The sequence below is a fragment of the Myotis lucifugus genome, unplaced genomic scaffold, assembly GCF_000147115.1.
Source record: "Myotis lucifugus unplaced genomic scaffold, Myoluc2.0 scaffold_54, whole genome shotgun sequence".
In the NCBI taxonomy this organism is placed as follows: domain Eukaryota; kingdom Metazoa; phylum Chordata; class Mammalia; order Chiroptera; family Vespertilionidae; genus Myotis; species Myotis lucifugus.
In genome coordinates this window covers 4,527,152-4,547,198 of record NW_005871102.1, presented here as the reverse complement: position 1 = coordinate 4,547,198, position 20,047 = coordinate 4,527,152, and the positions used below count along the sequence as shown (strand labels likewise).

The 20,047-nt window shown below is 39.0% G+C and overlaps 1 protein-coding gene across 1 annotated transcript in view; it reads right to left on the bottom strand.

Moving 5' to 3' along the window:
- SOAT1 (sterol O-acyltransferase 1) overlaps positions 1 to 19,417 on the bottom strand; it is a 48,185-nt gene extending 28,768 nt beyond the window's left edge. The window contains exons 1-2 of the mRNA XM_023753995.1: positions 19,235 to 19,417; positions 7,505 to 7,616 (exon numbers count right to left, since the gene is read on the bottom strand). Of these exons, the coding sequence (XP_023609763.1) occupies positions 7,505 to 7,608 (104 nt within the window). The 5' untranslated portion in view covers positions 7,609 to 7,616; positions 19,235 to 19,417. The remainder of the gene's footprint in view (positions 1 to 7,504; positions 7,617 to 19,234) is intronic.
- Between the last annotated feature and the right edge of the window lie 630 nt (positions 19,418 to 20,047).

Below are 20,047 nucleotides of genomic sequence, written 5' to 3'. Positions count from 1 at the left end.
TATATCAACACTGAACTTGAATAGAACTACAGTATATTAACTAAGTTAATGCTTGTAAAACACTTAAAACAGTGCCTGGCATACAATAAACCTGTTAATAGTTATTATTATTATTATATAATTAATTAGCTCTCAAATGAACAAAGTAGCAAAGTAAAAAGTAGTCAGGGATAAGCATAAATTTGTAAATTAGGAGAAAGGTAGGGAACTTCCTCAATCTGATAAAGGGCATCTACAAAAGCCCACAAGTAACTATTATTTGCAGGTAGCATGATCATATATAGAATATACTATAGCCCAGCCAGTGTTGCTCAGTGGTTGAGTGTCGACCCATGAACAAAGAGATCATGGCTCGATTCCAAGCCAGGCACACGCCTGGGTTTTGGGCTTGATCCTCAGTAGGGGGTCAGCTGATTGATGATTCTCTCACTTTATTGATGTTTCTATCTCTCTCTCCCTCTCCCTTTCTCTCTCTGAAATCAATAAAAACATATGTATAAAAACATGTGTGTGTGTGTGTGTGTGTGTGTGTGTAAAGAAAATACTACAAAACCCAGACAAAAACTATTAGACCTAAAAAAATAAGTTCAGCAAGGTTGCAGGATATAGTACCAATTCACAAAAGCACTTCTATACAGTAGCAACAATCAGAAAATGAAATTAAAACAATTCCACGTATAGTAGCATCAAAAGAAACAAAACACTTAGAAATAAATTCAACAAAAAAGTGTAAGACTTAAACTCTGAAAATTATAAAACATTGTTGAAAATTATTAAAGGAGACCTGAATAAACTGAAGGACATCCCATGTTCATGGATCGATAGATTTAATATTGTTAGGATAGTGTATTAGTTTCTTGTGGCTGCTGGAATAAGTTACCACAAACTTGGTGGCTTATAAGAACAGAAATTTATTCTCTTATAGTTCTGGAGGCTGAGCTGAAATCAAGGTATCTCAATAAGACTGCACTCCCTCTGGAGACTAAGTAGTTTCAGGTCCTTACTCTTCAGCTTCTGATAGCTGCCAGCATCCCTTGACCTGTGGCACATCACACCAATCTTCAAGGCCAGTATCTATAAATCAGGCCAGTATCTATGTCTCTCTGCTCCCTCTCCACATCATCGCCTACTCTGTGTGTGATCAAATCTGCCTCCTACTTGTGATATATGCGACTGTATTCAGCACCCACATGGATATTCAAGATAATCTTATTTCAAAATTCCCAATTTAATTGATATCTGCAAAGACCACCCCACTATGCTCTTTTCTTGCCATATAAAGAAGCATTCAGTTCCAAATTTTAGGGCCTTTAGGGGAAAGAGCATTTTTCAGCCTACTACAGATGGCAGTACTCCTAAAAAACTGATGTGGATATTTATGTGCAAAAGACTAAAGTTGAACCCTTATCTTATACCAAATGCAAAAATTAACTCAAAATTTATTACTGACGTAAATATAAGACACAAAACTATAAAACTCCTAGAAAAAAAGAACAGGAGAAACCCTTTAAGACACTGGGCCTGTCAATGATTTCCTGGATATGACACCAAAAGTATGGCAATAAATGTAAAAATAGACAAATAGGATCATTTCAAACTTAAAAATGTCTATGCATCAAAGGACACAATCAACAGAGTGAAAAAGCAACCTATGGACTGGGGGATAATATTTGTAAGTCATATATCTGATGAGTTAATTTCCAGAATATAATTGCTACAACTTAACTCAAGAACTCCAACGACTCAACAACAATTAACTCAACTAAAAAATGGCCAAAGGACATGAATAGACATTTCTCCAAAGAAGATATACGAATGGTTAACAGGTATATGAAAAGTGTTCAACATCACTAATAATTAGAGAACTGCAAATCAAAATCACAATGAAGTGTCACACCACACTCGTTAGGATGGCTACTATTTTAAAAAATAATAATAGCCCTAGCTGGTTTGGCTCAGTGGACGGAGCATCGGTCTGCGGACTGAAGAGTCCCAGGTTCATTCTGGTCAAGGGCACATGACCCTGTTTGCGGATTTGATCCCCAGTAAGGGGCATGCAGGAAGCAACTAATCAATGATTCTCTCTCATCATTGATGTTTCTATATCTCTCTCCCTTCCTCTCTGAAATCAATAAAATATATTTAAATAATAATAATAGTAAGTGTTGGTAAGGATGTGGTGAAATTGCAACTCTTATGCACCATTGGTGGGATTGTAAAATGGTGCAGCCACTATGGAAAACAGTATGCCAGTTCTTCAAAAAATTAAAACTAGAATTACCATACAATCCAGCAATCCCACCTCTACTTATTTATCCAAAAGAAAAGAAAGCAGAGTCTCAAAGAGATATTTGTATACTTATGTTCATAGCAGCAGCATTATTCACAATAACCAAAAAGTGGAAGCAACTCAAAAGTTCACCAATGGCATATGAGTAGGTAAAGAAAATATGACATATGCATGAAATGGAATATTATTCAGACTTCAGCAAGAAGGAAATCTTACCACATGCTACAACACAGATACATCTTGAAGACATTCCAAGGGAACTAAGCCATTATGCCAGTATGATTTCACTTGTCTGAGGTATCTAAAGGAGTCAAATTCTAGACCTAAAATGGAATGGTGGTTACCAGGAGCTGGGGAAATGAGGAGTTTTTTAATGGATATAGCTTCAGTTTTACAAGATGAAAAGTTCTGGAGATCTGGTGCACAACAATCTACTTAACATTCCTGAACTGTACACTTAATAATAGTTAATGTGAAAATTGTTAGGTAAGTTCTTAACACAATTAAAAATGGCAAACAAAATAATTTTTAAGTGGACAAAAACTTGAAAGAAATTTCTCCAAAGATATACAAAGATGGCCAATAAGCACATGAAGAGGTGCTCAACATCACTGACCATCAGGTAAATGCGATTCAAAACCACAATGAAATACCACTTTCCATCCATTACAGTGGCTATCATCAAAGGACAGATAATAACAGGGATTGGTGAGGATAAGAAGAAATTGGGACGCTCACACCTTGCTGGTGGAAATATAAAATGGGGTGGCTGCTTTGGAAAAATCTGGTAATTCCTCAAAAAGTGAAACACAGATTTACCATGACTCAACAACTCTACTTCTAGGTATATACCCAAGAGAAGTGATAACATATGTTCACACAAAACTGTGAACAGCAGCATTATTCCTAATAGCCAAAAACTGTAAGCAACCCAAACAACCAAATGATAAATACTAACTAATAAATGGATAAACAAAATGCAGTAAGTATATCCATACAGTGGAATATGTTCAACCCTAAAAAAAGAATGGAGTAACTAATACATGCTAAAGCATGGAAAACATTATGCTGTGTGAAAGAAGCCAGACACAAAAGACCACATGTTCTATGATCCCCATCGTAGAAAATGCCCAGAACAGGCAAATATAAAGTGACAAGAAATAGATGAGTAGTGGCCAGGGCTGGAAGAAGGGGAGCATGGAGAGTGACTGTTAAAGAGCATAGGATTCCTGCTGGAGATGATAAAAATATTCTGTAATTAAACAATGATGATAATATGTTAGACAAATGGTTTCTGTTGCTTGGTGTGAACAAGGCCATCTTAAGCAGCAAGCTGCTCACCCTGAGAGGGGTGAGCCTGTATCACCTGAAAGGAATGTTCTTACAAAACAGGTCCATTGAACTGTTACTGCCTTGGAATATACAGCTCTTAACCACAAGCCACCTGTGTTCCTGGAAGCTCTCTATATCAAGGTTCCAGCCCTTTTGTGCAATAAATGGAGATAGATGCACATTCTTGCTGGCGTCCAACACCCTGCTATGCCCTGCCTTCCCTCACTTGGTTGTAATTTTGGAGTTTCCAGCCTCTGTCTCTGGTCTCTAGCCACTGTCCTCCAGGAGGGCTCCACCTCAGGAAATTTTCCGAATGTGATTGTAAAATGTAAATGTACTGACAACCAGTGAATTGTACTTCTGAAAATGGTGAATTTTATGGTTTGTAAATTATATCAATAAAAATATTAGAAGGAATGAAAGGAAAAGAAAAAAAGGAAGAGGAGAAGGGGCCAAATGGGGAGAAAAGAAGATTTAGAGGAGAAAAGAAAATGAGGAGGAAAAGAAAGAAAAAGAATTTAGACCAATCCCTACTCAAATCATATTTCCACATTTAGGGTAAAGACAGAACTGGTAAATGGCAGAATACTATTAGGTCTAGGGAAGATTCTAAATTTTGGCTTTTCCTATCAAGTTATGCAGGGTTCTCATTTCTATTTACTTCTAGTACGAACCATTCCATAGAGTATTACATGAGATGCAAATTAGAAAGAGCCGAAATGACAGGTACACTGTGTCATGAAAAGAAATAGTAAGGAAGAAATAAGGTTTTTAAAATTTAAACAGTCAACAACAACAAAAATTTAAACAGGCATAGTAACAACAAAAACACATAGGATAAGTTTATAAGGTAAATGTTGCAATCCAATACTATGTATCAAAATAAATATTTAAAAATAACATCCTTTAGCCCTGCAATTCCTCTTTGGCATCTGACAATTACGTAGAAATATTCATTACCATTTCTTTATAACAGAAAAAAAAGGAACCACTTAAATATTCATCAGAGAAACAAGTAAATAGTATAGTGTATAAAATACAATACTTGATAGCCATTTATCTATTACTTGACAATGGGAAGACATCTACAATGTGCTGAAGATCCCAGTTACTAAACAGCATGTAAAATATTCTATTTTGTAAAATGTTACTCACTTATGGAAATTAAATATCTCTGGAAGGACATATACTCATTTCTCAATGACAGAATTTTGAGTCTAATGAATCATTATTTCACCTGATAGGCATTGGATAAACTAAGCACATTTTTGTGAAAATGTGAACTAAATACTGTAAAATCACTATAATGGTCGCTATTAATTCAATAAACCAAAGGTTGGGTAATCATATAATTTATCTAACAAACTGGGGCACTTCTAAGAATGCAAGGAGACAACATAAAGAATTATGCTGGACACAGGTAAAAATTGAGACTAACCTGAGCAAATTAAGACAAAGTCACCCTACCCATAGGTTACTAGAATTACAAACCACGGAATAAGAATCGAAGAGTTACATATGTTGAGTTTAATGGGGAAAAGTCATGGGGTTACCTCAAAGTGATATATCACAAGGTAGTTCTAGCTGAATCTCAGAGTTCTTGATCCCAGTGGTTCACAGCCAGCGATGTGAATCAGCACTATCCAGCGAGCTTTTCCAAACTTACTATTCCTGGACCCTTCCCCCGAGATTCTGCTTCAGTAGATCTATAATGGGGTCCAAGAAGCTGTTTTGGTTTGTTGGGTGGTTTCTTTTCATTCTACAGTAATTATACATGCGCTTTGATGGTTAACTTTGTATGTCAATCTGGCCAGGCTAAGGGAAGCCCAGAGCTGGTAAAACATTATGCCTGGGTGTTTCCAGAAGAGATAAGCAGTTGAATCAGTGGACTGAGTGAAGAACGCCCTCTCCAGTGCTGGGGGCCTGAACAGAATGAAAGGCAAAGGAAGGACACGTAGGCTCTTCTCGCTTGACTGCCCTGGGACAATGCCGCTCCTGTTTCTTTGATTCTCAGGACTTCGAACTTCAGGTTTAGACTAGAACTACACCACTGGCTCCCCTGGTGTCGACAGAAGATTGTGGGACTGCTCAGCCTCCACCTGAGGCAATCCCTCATGATAAATCTTTCTATGTATCTACATATATCCGTTTGGTTTTGTTTCTCTGAAAGGCCCTGACTAATAAATGCCCCAATGGCAGAATGCTAGGTCTAGGTATTCTGCCAGTAAGATGCATGTCTCTAACTTTAACCTGCATATGAATCGCCTGAGAATGTTATTAAAATGAAATTTTATTCAGTAAATGTGAGGTGGGATGTTTCTAATAAGCTACCGGGTGGTGCAGATGTTCTGGGTCGTGGTTGGTGGGCCACACGGTCTGGCGTAGCATGGTGTCTTTTAAGTCCTTAAAACTCAAAGGCTACATTTTACCCACCTGCTTATTCCCCAAAGTGACCAAATATTTAAATAACTAGAGAATCACAATCTATTTTCAGATGAGCATTACTTAACATTGATCCAAGAAGGAGGTCATACTTAATTTACTAGTAAGCTTAAAAATTCAATTTTTAATATCTAAAACTTGGAATAATTAAAACTTAATAAACTAAACAATGAGTACTGAAAATATGTAGAATTAGAGTAATTTAAACACATTTTTAAATTGGGACATAAAGAGAAAATTGTATCTGGTGACAGACAGTTTCAATAAAAAGTAATTTTTCTGTCTCTAAGACAAACAAAATGGATTATCACCCAGTCCCTAAATCATGAAAGGGGAATGTTTCTACCCAATGTTGGCTCAAATTTCCCATTTTATGTCACACTAAAACTAGACCATATGCAATATAAATATTTCGTAAGTAGCTAACTAAGAATACAGCAATCAATACACTTCATTATGCAAATGTAAGCTGAAACATTTTGGGGATCCAGCTGCTCATATTTACAATTAAACTTAAGTAGGAAAAGCAAAAGAATGTTTCTTTATTTAAGAAGTTCATGGTGCCAGACAACTTGTCTCAAAGTTTCACTTCTATTTGTTAACCAAACAAGCCTCAAACTTTCAAATCCATGTTGAAATGAAACCTATACAAATGTCATTGCAAAAATAAATAGCCTGAGGCAATAAATGACATAAGTTGGAGCAATCAATCTTAAATATAAACCTTGACCTTAACAAGTACTATGTCATACTTATCTTTGTATTCGTGTGCTAAACAGACTTGGATATAAGAATAAAACTTCCTAATCTCTCTACCTCTCCCAAGATTTATAACCCAGTAGTGAACTAGGTTAGTTATCCTGGTTATTACTTTCAGGCTCATTACAACTATATTAAGAGAGTAATTAGTAGCACTTATCCATAAAAATCCAATTATGTTAATTGCAAAGGGAGGGTTTCTTATTCATTTAACTCAGAGCTCCATGAGGACTGATCACTGCTGTAAGCCTCAGCTCCTAGCAGGGCACCAATCATTATTGGTAGGTTAGGTGGTTGAAGAAATGAATAAATGGATGAATGGTGTCTAAAACATAGTAGATACCCAAAAAATATTCACTGAATTAATTAAGAGCTTGTTTTTCTAATTTATTCATTACACGAAACACTATGTAATATAAATCCTACATTAAAGTATACATTGCAAACTCCATTTACATCAATAAAGCTCACCTCTATGAGATGTGCTATGTCACCAGTAGTATCTAAGGTGGCTGTGACTGACAATTAAATTGGTGTTCCTTGCCGAAACCGGTTTGGCTCAGTGGATAGAGCGTTGGCCTGAGGACTGAAGGGTCCCAGGTTCGATTCCGGTCAAGGGCATGTACCTGGGTTGCGGGCACATCCCCAGTGGGAGATGTGCAGGAGGCAGCTGATCGATGTTTCTCTGGGGCCTGCTTTGCAGGGTTCCCCTGGTCTTCCTTTTCTTCAGGATCGTCACTGGACTTTGACAGCCGTTTTCTTAGAGACATCTCTTCGCCCACCATTGTGTTATCTAGGAAAGAAGATGCAAAAAGTTATGAACCAAGTATCTGGTTTAGGCAAATTTCACAATATTCAGAGGTAAAAGACTGGTATATTCTCTCCCTTCTGTTTTACTTTGATCATGTTTAAGCATTTTCTGAGTACAACATACTATAACAAATGTGAAGAAATTAGTCCCTATAAAGTAACTGACTGGTTTCAAAGGCTCTTATTTAAACAGAGCCCTCATTCTTAAAGAACATTTTAACTGAACAAACAAGGCATAAGTACATGAAAAATCAAGAATTCAATAATAAAAGGTATGTACAAAGATGCCGCAAGGTAGAGTACGATGAATAGTCAAGTCAATGGTGAAAACAATAATATCTGAAGGTCAGAGACAGAAGAGAGCATTAAAAGATGTAAAGGTTTCACAGAATAGAAGGTATCTGGACGTAGTCTTGAAGGAGGAGAACAGGGCACTCATGGGTAAGAAAGGGTTAAAACAAGGAGCCCTGTTCAAGAGATCACAACAGACCACTTTACAAGAGGACAAGAAACAAGCTTTTGTTGAGTATCTATAAAGTGCAGGGACTCTATGTGCTTTCCGTTTTCCCATCTAACCTTCATAACAACTCTGCAAAACAGATGGCGTTACTCCTGGTTTCCATATGAGAAAAAAATAAGGCTCAAAGTAGTTACTGTCAATACCTTCCACCCCCACAGCAGTTGCACAAGTTGGGTTTATTAGGAACACACACCATGGGAAACTGTGGGGTGACTCAGTAAGGGGGTATTAGAACAGACTTACTTAGGATTTGGAACTTGGCTAGGTGATTTTGGGTGAGAGTACAAAGAAGCAGAGGTTTACTGTTCCGTGGGTGCTGTCAGAAAGCCGAGACAATGCTATGAATGGGTTTCTCAACACATCTCTATAGGAAGGCTCCCTAGAAGGAAGATAAAGCTGGAATTGATAAAGCAGAAACCCTAACTGATGTTAGTCTGGGGAGGAGGACGCTGGAAATGTTGTGACTTGGACAATGACCATGTTTTGTTTGTGTTCAGACATGATGATGGCATGGACTTGTTTTTGTCTTGACCCATCGTGGTCACAGAATGGCCTTTTCTGATGCTGACGGTCACTGAAATTGTTTTCAACGGAACACCAAGAACCAGCTCTAAGCGCCGGGCTAGCTCGCAGCATCACTGAGGCCTAGCTGACAGCCCCATGCAGCTCTCGGGTGCCGAGGGCTGCTTTCCTCCTTCCCATTACAGTAACCTGTGGAGACCAAACAGCTAATGACAGGGTCAGATTTGAATCCGGGTCCAATTCAAACAACATTCAATTTTTTTTTAAGTTGATAAAAGAGAAATATGATGAGAGGAAAGACTAGAAAAGAGAGCTGGAATCAAATTGTAAAGGCCTAAGAAATTAGGATTTTTTTTTCTTTCTTTCTGTTAGGCAGTGGTGAGCCATTTTAAGCACTGGAAAATATGATCAAAGTCAAAGTTTGGACAGATCAATGTCAAGACAGAATAAGGCTTACTCCAAAGCAGTGTTTATTATCTATTACATTTTCATTAATCTGAAGCAAAAAGAAAAATAATGAAGTACTCACTACATTAGTTTTAAAGCTACATATTTTTAAATTCTAAGATTACCATCTTTCTAAACTTTTAGGTTAAAATGTTCTTTTCTGTATGAAATGTAGTACATGGGAGTTTGATCATTTTCTTAAATATCACTGCTTGCCAAAGTAAAGATCTGACAAATGTAGATCAGTCCCCTTCCAGTATTTTCTGAAACTGAACAAATGAAACCATTAAGGAAGGGTAGGTGGATGTGTCACGTAGAAATTTTAGGAGGCCAATTAGATCTCATTGAGAGGAACCTAGGAAAGAGGTCGGGGCAACTGACACATCTGAAAGTCATCTGTGTGACAGTGACAGAGGAAGCCAGAAGAGCTTCTAGTTCTCCAACAGAAAAGATCAGAGAAGTGAGAACAGACAACTATACTCTGAAAGATGTCCAACACATCTTGAAATATCACATCAAGTAGAAAAGAAATCAGGGAAGGAAACCATAGAGATTGAGAGATGCAAAAAGAACCCAGATGTGTAAAAAAGGAATTACACAGGGGATAAAGTGGATTAAAAACAGACTCTACTTGTGAGTGCTTATGTGCTTTACTATACATGTATGACGTATTTTAATTTCAATATAATCTTTAAAGTCGTTACTATTACTTTATTCCTCAAATGTCTTTGGTCACCATGTCTTCTGTTACCCTCTTTCCTGTCTCTAGAAAGCCCATTCTCCTCTGCCTTTCTCTATCTAGCTAACCCTACACACCCTTAAAGGTAAGAGTCACAGCCGCAGCAGCAGGAACAGCAGTAGTAACAACTGCAGCTTTGACTTAGTGAGCAGCTATTATGTACCTATCATGTGCTGCTGAGTCCTTTCCATTTTCTTATCAAATCTTTACAAAGTTAGAAAGTAGATATTATCTTCATTTTACAGATGAGAAAAATATTGTTAGGGAAGTGATTTAACTTGCCCTAAGTCATATGATTCTTTAACAGCAGAACTGGGATTCAAAACCAGAACTACCGGATTCCATAGCCTATCCTGTAATCACCAGACCTGTGTCCTCTGCTAAGGTTCCTTTGACCACCACCAGTCATCTCACTGTGACTAAGACCTTACTACTATACTCAGAGAGCAATGCTGTCTCCCTCTTACACTAGCATAAGCTCTTCAAAGACAGGGATTACAGGGTATTTACTCTTTGAATCCCCCAAATCTAGTGGGGAGTCCCTGGAGCATGGCAGGCATGCATTATACAGAAAGTGGATGCATCAGTTATACCACAACCCATTATCCTAAGTAAAAGGATACAATGCTCTAAGAGAATCAAGAGGAAAATATATGCTAGGAGGAAGCCAGTAAGCATCATCTTTACTGCTAACACCTTTACACATCCTACTCCAAAATAAGATCTCCAACTGCTCTTAATTTGGGGGGTGGAGGGCCCCTGGGACTCTTAAAGGTATGCAAAAACTACTTCAAATATTTCAATAATGAAAAAAATTATACATTTGTCACATAAAACAATACTGGCTAACAAAAACAATGTCACTTTGCTTTTAGCTGACACTATCAACTCAGTGAGAAATCAGTTCTCATGTTGATTAAAAGCACTTATTAAGAGGAGAAAAAAATACCAAGTTTGACAAATAAATGATGTCTAATAGACCAAAAAAAAAGTTAAGCCTGGATACCCTGTAGAAAAAGACGGTTGTCGTGAAATTAGGAACCATCAGCCTCATCTAAAGAACAAAGTCTTACATCAAAAGCTAAAACACCATCACACTGCCATAATTCCACCTACTTATTTTAGAAGTGAGCCAAAGAAGAAAATGCTAACATCATAACAAAACCTTTTTATCAGAGTCTAGACTAATGCCGTTGGCCTCAAATTCCTCTATTAGCAGGAAGTGAGAACTGTAACAGTGGAAAAACACAGGATTTGGTATCAGAATACGGTAGTTTACGTCTTTACTTCATCTTATCATTATGTACTTGGGTAAATCTTCCAACCTCTCTCAATCTGTTTCTTCATCTAGAAAATTAATATAAATGCTACTACAATTTATCATCATAAAAAAGTATGACAATATGCACTAAAGTGCCAACATTTTATTAACAACCAAGTGAAAAGAATTAAGTAATCTGATATCTACACACGTACCTCCTGTATGCTAAATGACACAAACATTAAGCCATGTCATTCTCAAATTCTACTTGTTTGCTTTATGATGTACTAGATGAGGGCAAATAAAGTGCCATAATTACATACTTCCTCAAGTGCAGCTCAAAGATCATGTGGTTTTCAAGGTAATATTAACATTTTATTATTGTCATACATACAGATGTTAGGAAGGATAACTATTACTTAAAATGGCTCACCTCAATTCTGACCAAATCCTTAGATCACGTAGATGGTAAAAGTATGAGATGATGTCTAAATTGAGTTCCTCCTGCCATGCATGTCAGCTAACAGTATACAGCTGTTACAGCAAAAAATGGAGGCAAATTATAGTAATGCTCAGCTCAATTGTTCCTTCTCTAGACAAATGGGTCATTTTGGCCTCTGTATGGAGAGCAGACCACAATGAGGTCAGGAGTGCAAGCAAAGGGCCAGTGAGCAGACACTGCATTCACCCAGGTGAGGGATGAAAGAGAGAACCACTCATCTAAAATAGAACTGAATGATCCCTTACCAATCTAGACAGTAGCTAGGCAAACAACTTGAGCTGTTGCAAAGTCAAAAATTCAAACTGTAATTAATGCTACACGGTTTTTAAGTGCTAAGATGGACCATTGATCTTATGTGAGGTGTACCATAGTGTTTTCTTGCCCTCCCATTAACACAGCACCTGGAAGGGGAGTTTATCCTCCTTTGTGTCCTATCATCTCCAGGTCACCTTTCTCCTCCCCAGGTCAGCCGGATTATCACAACTGATACCTCTCCTGTTGCAAGTATGTGCTGTCTTCCTGATCACTCCCCTCATTCACTGAAGAGGTGAACACCTCACTCACTCCCCATCCTGTCACTAATTTTCCATACTTCATCACCCATGTACACAGATCCATCCAATACCCTGTCTTTCAATCTCAACTTCTTCTTTTCTCCAACAAGCTGTTCCTATGTCCCAGTTACGCCTTCCCCTAGAACTTCCTGTCACCAATAACTGCTCCATGTCCATAATTCTGATTTCCAGCATCTAACCCTCTGAACACCACCAGTTCACTTACTCTGATACCTCCACACCAATTCTTTAATTCCCTTCTCCACATACCAGCCCACATTTCTCTGAGCTCCAGGCTCATCTCCAAAGGCCTATTTCAAGTAGATGTCTCATAGGCATCGAATAACATGATCAAAACTGAATTACTGATATTCCCTCCAATTCCATTCTTCTTACTGCCTTCACCATCTCAGTTAATGGGACTAACAGTGAATCTTTGCCTGGATTAAAAAAAAATACAACACTAGGAAGTGATCCTTGATTCTTTAATCTCCCTTATCCAATCCAACAGCAAGTCCAATTTACTCTGCCTTCAAAATATATACCCAATTCTAATCTTTCCTCACCATATCCACCACCTTCACCACAGTCTAAGCCACTGTCACCTCTCACTACAGTAGCCTCCTACTGGACTCTCTTCAGTTTTTCCCCTCTGTACTATTTTTTAACATAACACCCGAGTAATCCTTTTTAAAGATGTCAGAGCAAGTCACTCCCCTGCTCCAAATCCTCCAAACATTGGATGTTGTTTTAAGTCCTCATCATTTTCTAGTAACTCCTCCGTGATCTGCCACTCACCACCTACCCTCTCCCTCCAGCACCCTCAACCTCCTACTACAATTCTCTCACTTGCTCTACTCTAGTTACTTTGGCCTTTTGCTATTTCTTGAGCAAGCCAAGCTCATTCCCACAGCTGTCCTCAAGGCTTTCTCCTTCGCTTCATTCAAGTTCTCTGCTCAAATGCCCCTCAACTAAAATAAACACTCTCACACCCTGTTACTCTTATTCGTTACCTTGCTTTTTCTTCAAAGCACTTATTACCCAATACATTATAGCACTTATTATCTATCTACCTCACAAGACTATAATCCCCATGAAAAGTAGAATTCTGTCTAGTTCACCATTTTACCCAAGTATCTAGAATTACACCTGGAATATACCTACTCATTTGTTGAGTGAATTAATAAATGGATACCAAGCATTTTCATATACATTAAGAAAATAAAACAATTGTGCTTCATATGTCCATAAAACAATCAGTAATAGGCTAGTATAACAGTTGGAATTGATGTTCACTTTTATTTCTAACTTTAACCATTAATATTAAATGATAAATATAATGACGTTATAGAACTAGGCCAATGAGGATATTTACCTAGTTTGGGATTTAACTTGTAAGTATATACATAAAAACGATCTGTTCTAGAACTTAAGACTATTCATCAACATTTGCCTTTCAGGACCCAATTCTAAGCTTAGGTTACCTAAGAGACTCTGAAAAACAATTTGCTGGCAAATGCCATACTCTTTACTCCATTGGAAACCTCTCAAACTTGAGCGACTGTTCTCCTGAAACAATTCAAATTAGAATAAACATGATCAAAATTGTTAGTAAGTTCTCTTAATGGGTACTTACTATTTTCTTCACTCTTTGATAAGAACTTTGTGTACATTATCTCCTTTACTGCTAACAATAAACATATGTTGGGGTAAATCCTGTCCCCATTTTCAAACAGAAAAAAAAGTAGTGACTGCCAGAGCATAATTATAAATGACAATAAAGAAAGAAAACTTTAAAAGTATGACTCAACATTAAAAAAAGAGAACAAGTGGAAGTTTTATGTTTTGTTTTCAGTGTGATCAAAGGAGTTATGTTTCTTATGCATCCCCTCATACATCATTGTATCAAAGCAGACCTTCATGCTTCAGTGACCTTGGCACATCTTTAAAAGGCTATGTTTAAAAATAGAAGGCAAGGCAATTTAGACTAAAAATCTTTCTTAAGTTCTGACACTTAAAAGATATGTGCCAATCAATTATCTGAAAATAAAATTCATGTATATTCAGCACCTCTTTCTACAATGATGTTAGCAAACAAGTCCTCATAGAGGAAGTAGCATTCATTTGAGCCAGAGTTCAAAAGAAGAACTAGAAGTTTGCTAGGCATCAAAACAGGATGGGAAGAGAACACACTATGAAAAACATGAGCAAGTACAGACCTTGTTCATGTTTTTAATGACCTTAACATTCTTTAAAAGACTGTGATAGTTTAAACATAGAAGGCAAGGCAATTTGCCTAAAAATGTTTTTCAAACATTATTTCAAACATTTTATTGAGGTGTGTGCCGAGCCCTAGGATACGCAGATTGCCACGATAGTCTGTACCAGTGGTCGGCAAACTCATTAGTCAACAGAGCCAAATATCAACAGTACAACGATTGAAATTTCTTTTGAGAGCCAAATTTTTTAAACTTAAACTATATAGGTAGGTACATTGTTATTAACTTAATTAGGGTACTCCTAAGGCTTAGGAAGAGCCGCATGTGGCTCTCGAGCCACAGTTTGCCGACCACGGGTCTGTACCCTCCAGAAGTGAAAATCCAGCGGGCAAAAGTCATTAAAATGTAATCATAACACCTAATGGTGTTACAGAACAGTAGTTGAGATATCATATAGTATGAAGGGAGTTCAGCCTGGTGGCCAACTGATCTTTGGGGCAATCAGAAAAGGTTTCCTGAAGAAAGTAAAATTTAGTTTAAATCTTAAAGGAAGAGAAGGAATAAAGCTGAGCACAGAGCAAGCAGAAGGGCAAAAGTCAAAGTCAAAGGCCTTTACGAGGCCATTCCAAGGAGTCTGGAACTTAAAGCACAAACAAGGAGCTGATAGTTTTTTAAATAACAGGGTGACTTGACATTTGTCTTTAGTAAGATAACTCGGGTGACAATATGACAGATGTGCTATGAAAGAAGATTATTGACAGGGAGAACAGAGCTCACACAAAAAATGATAAAGGTCTGAAGTAAGGATCAAATGACATGAGTTTACTAAGTGAACAAACGAAGAAAGAAGAGATAAGGGAGATAAATTTACAAACATTAATCTGAGGCATCTAAGAGATATTCCGATGGCTATATCCAGAAGGCAGTTGTAAATCTAGATCCCAAGTGAGTTTTCTAACGCAGCAACTTTAGAAGAGAAAGGAGTAGACAAGTTTAATATGATGTGAGTGTGAGTCAGCCAAATGCTGATGACCAACAGGTAGATGAATACACAAGTTCAGACTGAAGATGGAAATCTGGGATTCATCAGTGTGCACAGGCAGCAGCTAAGGCCAAGGCACAGGAAGGAGATTGCCCAGGGAGACCTTAAGTCAAGAGGTTACCTAGGAAATAATAAAGCTAATATTAACTTTACACTATGATTCATTTCTATCCAGGTAGGCAGGTACTAATATCCCATTTTACAGGTGGTTAAGGCATTTCCCCAATATCATAAGGGAATTAAGGAACACTAAAAAAGCAAGACTAGGAGAAATTAGAGGAGAACCAGAAGCAAGCAATGTTCAAAATCAAGTTAGACAATTCAAGAGGTAATCTATGGCCAATATCAAGGAGAATTTAAGTAGAACCAAAAAATGGAGGCCTCAACCAGGTAACTCAGTTGCTTACAGCATCGTCCCAATACTCTTAGGTTGCAGGTTCAATCTCTGGTCAGAGCACATACAAGAAGCAACCAATAAATACATAAATAAATGGAACAACAAATCGAAGTTCTCTCTCTCTCTCTCTCTCTCTCTCTCTCTCTCCCTCCTTCCCTTCTTTCCTCTCTCTAAAATCAGTAAATATTTTAAATGGAGAAAAAAGGATAGTGATATTTCACAATTTGGGGACATTAATAGCTATGATTTACTTCTAGTTAGTTTCAGGAAGGACAAAGAAATGTATTGGACTGGGTTGCAAAATGACCTGAGGAAGTGAAAACAATGATCATAAGACTAGTCTTGCAAGAGGTCCAGCAATGAAGACACCAGGCATTAATTTTTACTAAGTCAGTAACACTTACTGTGCTTGATGCCAGGTTAAGTGCATCACATATCTCATTTAACATTTCCATTTTAAAAGACACAAAAGGTTTGGAAATGCTATGAAACTTGTTCAAAGTCACATAGCCAGTAAGTAGCAGTGGAAACATTTATACCCAAGATGACATAAAGCTGACTAGATAACTTTTAAAATACAACACAGTGAATTAAACAATTATTTCTTAAGAATCTAATCTATGCATTGGTTTTGTAATATTCAGTTTGATAGCATCTAATTTGGCCTAATAAAGTGTTAATAAGCTGCTGTTGATTCCACTTAATGTATTTTTCATTTCAGTTATTGTATTCATTTCTGATTGTCTTTTTTTAAAATTTTTAAAAAAGTATTAAAATTCAGCTGAGTAAATCTGAAGATCTAATTGTTTTTATTAAGCGGTTCAATTGGACAGCATCCCATTAGCAACTAGAAGGGTGCTCTGATAAGTTGTACAAAATGAAAGGTTTTTATAGGCAGGAAGAGGGTAGTACTAAGAAGTTAAGGGTGGACTATTTCAGGCAAGGACACCTTCCCGTAGGGAAAGGCAGGGGTCTTATCAGGTAGATTAAGATTATGTTTCTGGGAGAGATCAAAACTGCAATCAGACCAGGTATTAAATCTAGATTTGGGAGCATGGGCTTTCAGCAAAAACGATGCTCTATTGGGCCCATGGTTTCCTGTTTAACGAAAGCAAAACAAAAAGAATTGATTTGAGAAACAAATGAACCAGGTTAAAAGAAGTGTCAACTTTAACCTGCCTAGAGTGTTCCTATTAATAAAGCTTGCAAAAGAACCTATAAATCTATAAAACAAATAAATATTGAGCACCTACTCTCAGTGAAGAACTTTGCTGTAGCACACCTAGGTTCAGTGGGGAATGGGGGGTGGGGCAGGAGGGAGAAACAATTGCAGATAAATTACAATCCAAAACATAAAATTTCTTCCTCTTCCTTCTAAACACAATCCCACAATAGTTACATATCAAAGAATTAGGTCATTAAGTCAATTAGCAAAACTAAAGAACACAGACAGGTTTTTGAACATCTGTATGGTCACCATATTTACTAATCTTACCTGATAAATTCCAAAAACAAATTTATTAAAAGCATTTTCCACTTCCTTCCCAAAGGAAACAGGCACTCTTCCCTATTTAATTATTTCCTATTCAAAAGTTCCTTCCCCTGTCCTCCAACTCATTCACTCTTTCTTTGTGCCAGGTGCCAGGCCAGACTCTCTAGAGCAGCGGTTTTCAACCTGTGGGTCGAGACCCCTTTGGGGGTCAAATGACCCTTTTACAGGGGTCGCCTAAGACCATCGGAAAACACATATATAATTACATATTGTTTTTGTGATTAATCACTATGCTTTAATTATGTTCAATTTGTAACAATGAAATTGGGGGTCACCACAACGTGAGGAACTGTATTAAAGGGTCACGGCATTAGGAAGGTTGAGAACCACTGCTCTAGAGAATGAAGCCATAAATAAGATGGGGACTAGTTAGCGCTCATGAAATTTACCTGCTAGTAGAGGAAACAAAGCATCTAAGTCAGCGGTTCTCAACCTGTGGGTCGCGAACAATGAAAATACATCCTGCATCTCAGATATTTACATTACGATTCATAACAGTAGCAACATTACAGTTATGAAGTAGCAACGAAAATAATTTTATGGTTGGGGGTCACCACAACATGAGGAACTGTATTAAAGGGTCGCGGCATTACGAAGGTTGAGAACCACTGATCTAAGTAACTAATGCAGCTTGCTACAATGATTAACTGCAGCTAAGGAAAACAGAATGCTGGGAGAACTTCACCAGGACAGGACGAGTTCCCTGTAGTGATATTTGGGCCGATAATGAAGGATACATAGGAGTTGGAGGAAGGGAGAGAATAGTGCCTAAGAGGTGGAGATCTTAACGAGAAAGAGGCTTTCTTAGAACAAAAATAAAACCCGTGTGGCTGGAGCCCAGAGATCCAAAAGAAAAGTGGGCCCAAATCAACTGGAGACAGGAAGAGTGGCGGCAGTAATTTGGTTTTTATGCTGATGAGAAGTGGGAAGTCTTTGAGAGTTCTACGTGTGTGATGCATTGAGACACATGTATTTTTAAATGATTACTTTCTTTATTAGGTGATTACTCTTGAATGTCTCAAAGCTCCTTCCAAAATCCATCCTCATGTCTAAACAACACACAAATTTCCATAACAAGTCATTCATCCATACCGACTAAATTATAGCAAGGGGGGAGGGGAGGGGAAGGGTTGAAGTTTAATTCTATGTCAAGAAAAAGGCAAGTATTCTGAAAAATAAAAAAGTAGTTTAAACAGATGGCAGCCCCTTAATTATTGAGAAGTGGCCAATCAACTTAATCTACATAAACATAGAGACTATAGAGTTTATAGTTGTTTCTTCCTTACAAATAACTTCTAAATATACATGTCACCTAAGTTGCGTGGCTATTAGCATTTAAGAGCCACGGAAACTTAATTACATCATAATATTTAAGACTAAATTACGAGCTTAATTAAAGGCTTTGGTGCCAAGGCAAGCAAATTTAGATGTATTGAAGTGTCAATCATCCCTTCGCACATGTTTTTTGTTTTGGGCTTTCCCCCCCGCCCCCCCTTAATCAATTAGAAGCCGACTTCCTGAGTGCATTTTTGGTTTAAGGAATAAAATGTCTTCTAAGTCATAACTTTCTTCACTACCGACTTGCGAGATGCCACAGCATGTGTGGGACACCAAAGCCATCTCCAACGCTGCCAGCCAGCGGGGGGCCCGCTGGTAACTTTCCCGCCCTCTCCATCACGCCAACTCCCCAGGACCCGCGGAGCCGCCGCCTCCTCCGCCCCCCATCCCAGGACCAGGCCCGGCCGCGGGGCCGGAGTTGCAGCCGCCGCCTCTATCCCCTTCCTCTCGGCCGGGGTGGGTGGACCCGGGCGGGTAGTGAGGATCGGATCGGGAGCAAGAGCATTACCTGGGGCCGGAGCCCGGCAGCGGGGACCTCGGCAAGGAAGGCAGAACCGGGGGCCGTCGGAGCGCGGCCGGCAGGAAGGTCAGCTCCGGGCAGCTCTCCGGGTGTCCACGGCCGGCAACACCGCCAGCCCGGCCGCAGACGAAGATAAAGCGCCGGACTCCCGGCCCCTCCGCCCCCTGCCTCGCGTCCCGCTACGCAGCGTCACGCGCACGGTCCGCGCCGGCTCAGGATTTCATTGGTGGCCCGGCAGCCACCAAGCTCCGCCCACCGCTCCCGGCGGCCCCGCCCCTTTCCGCGCGCGTGTCTCCGGGGCGAGAGCCCCCAGCTGGCTCTGCCGCGGGGCGCGGGGAGTTGGGCTCCAGTAGGTGGTGACGCCGGCGGCGGCAGCTGGCTTTTCGTTTCTGCCCCGGCGATCCGATGGGCGGCAGGTATGGGACCGAGACTACGTCCTGCGAGTGCGAAGAGGCACCCCGCCCGGTAGCACGGGACTGGCGAGACCGGTGCGTCTTCTGGAGACTCGCGGAAGCCGCCTCTAAAACTGAGGATCGGTGCAGTTCGCCCTGACCCTCTAGAAACAACACAGAAACGCTAGTCAGAAGCGTTTGTCCTTGTCATGGGACGCTTCTTTATCAACTATACGGGGCTGTGGGTGTCCTTCAGCACGTGCGCACTAGATGAGACAGTGAGATACGTGAAATGATGGGCAATTATGTAATTAAAAGGGGGACTTTCATAACCAAAGAGAAAACGATGCAGAGAGAGGTTTAGGACATAGATTAGCTAGGACAGTTCATTGCTTAGGTTTTACGAAGG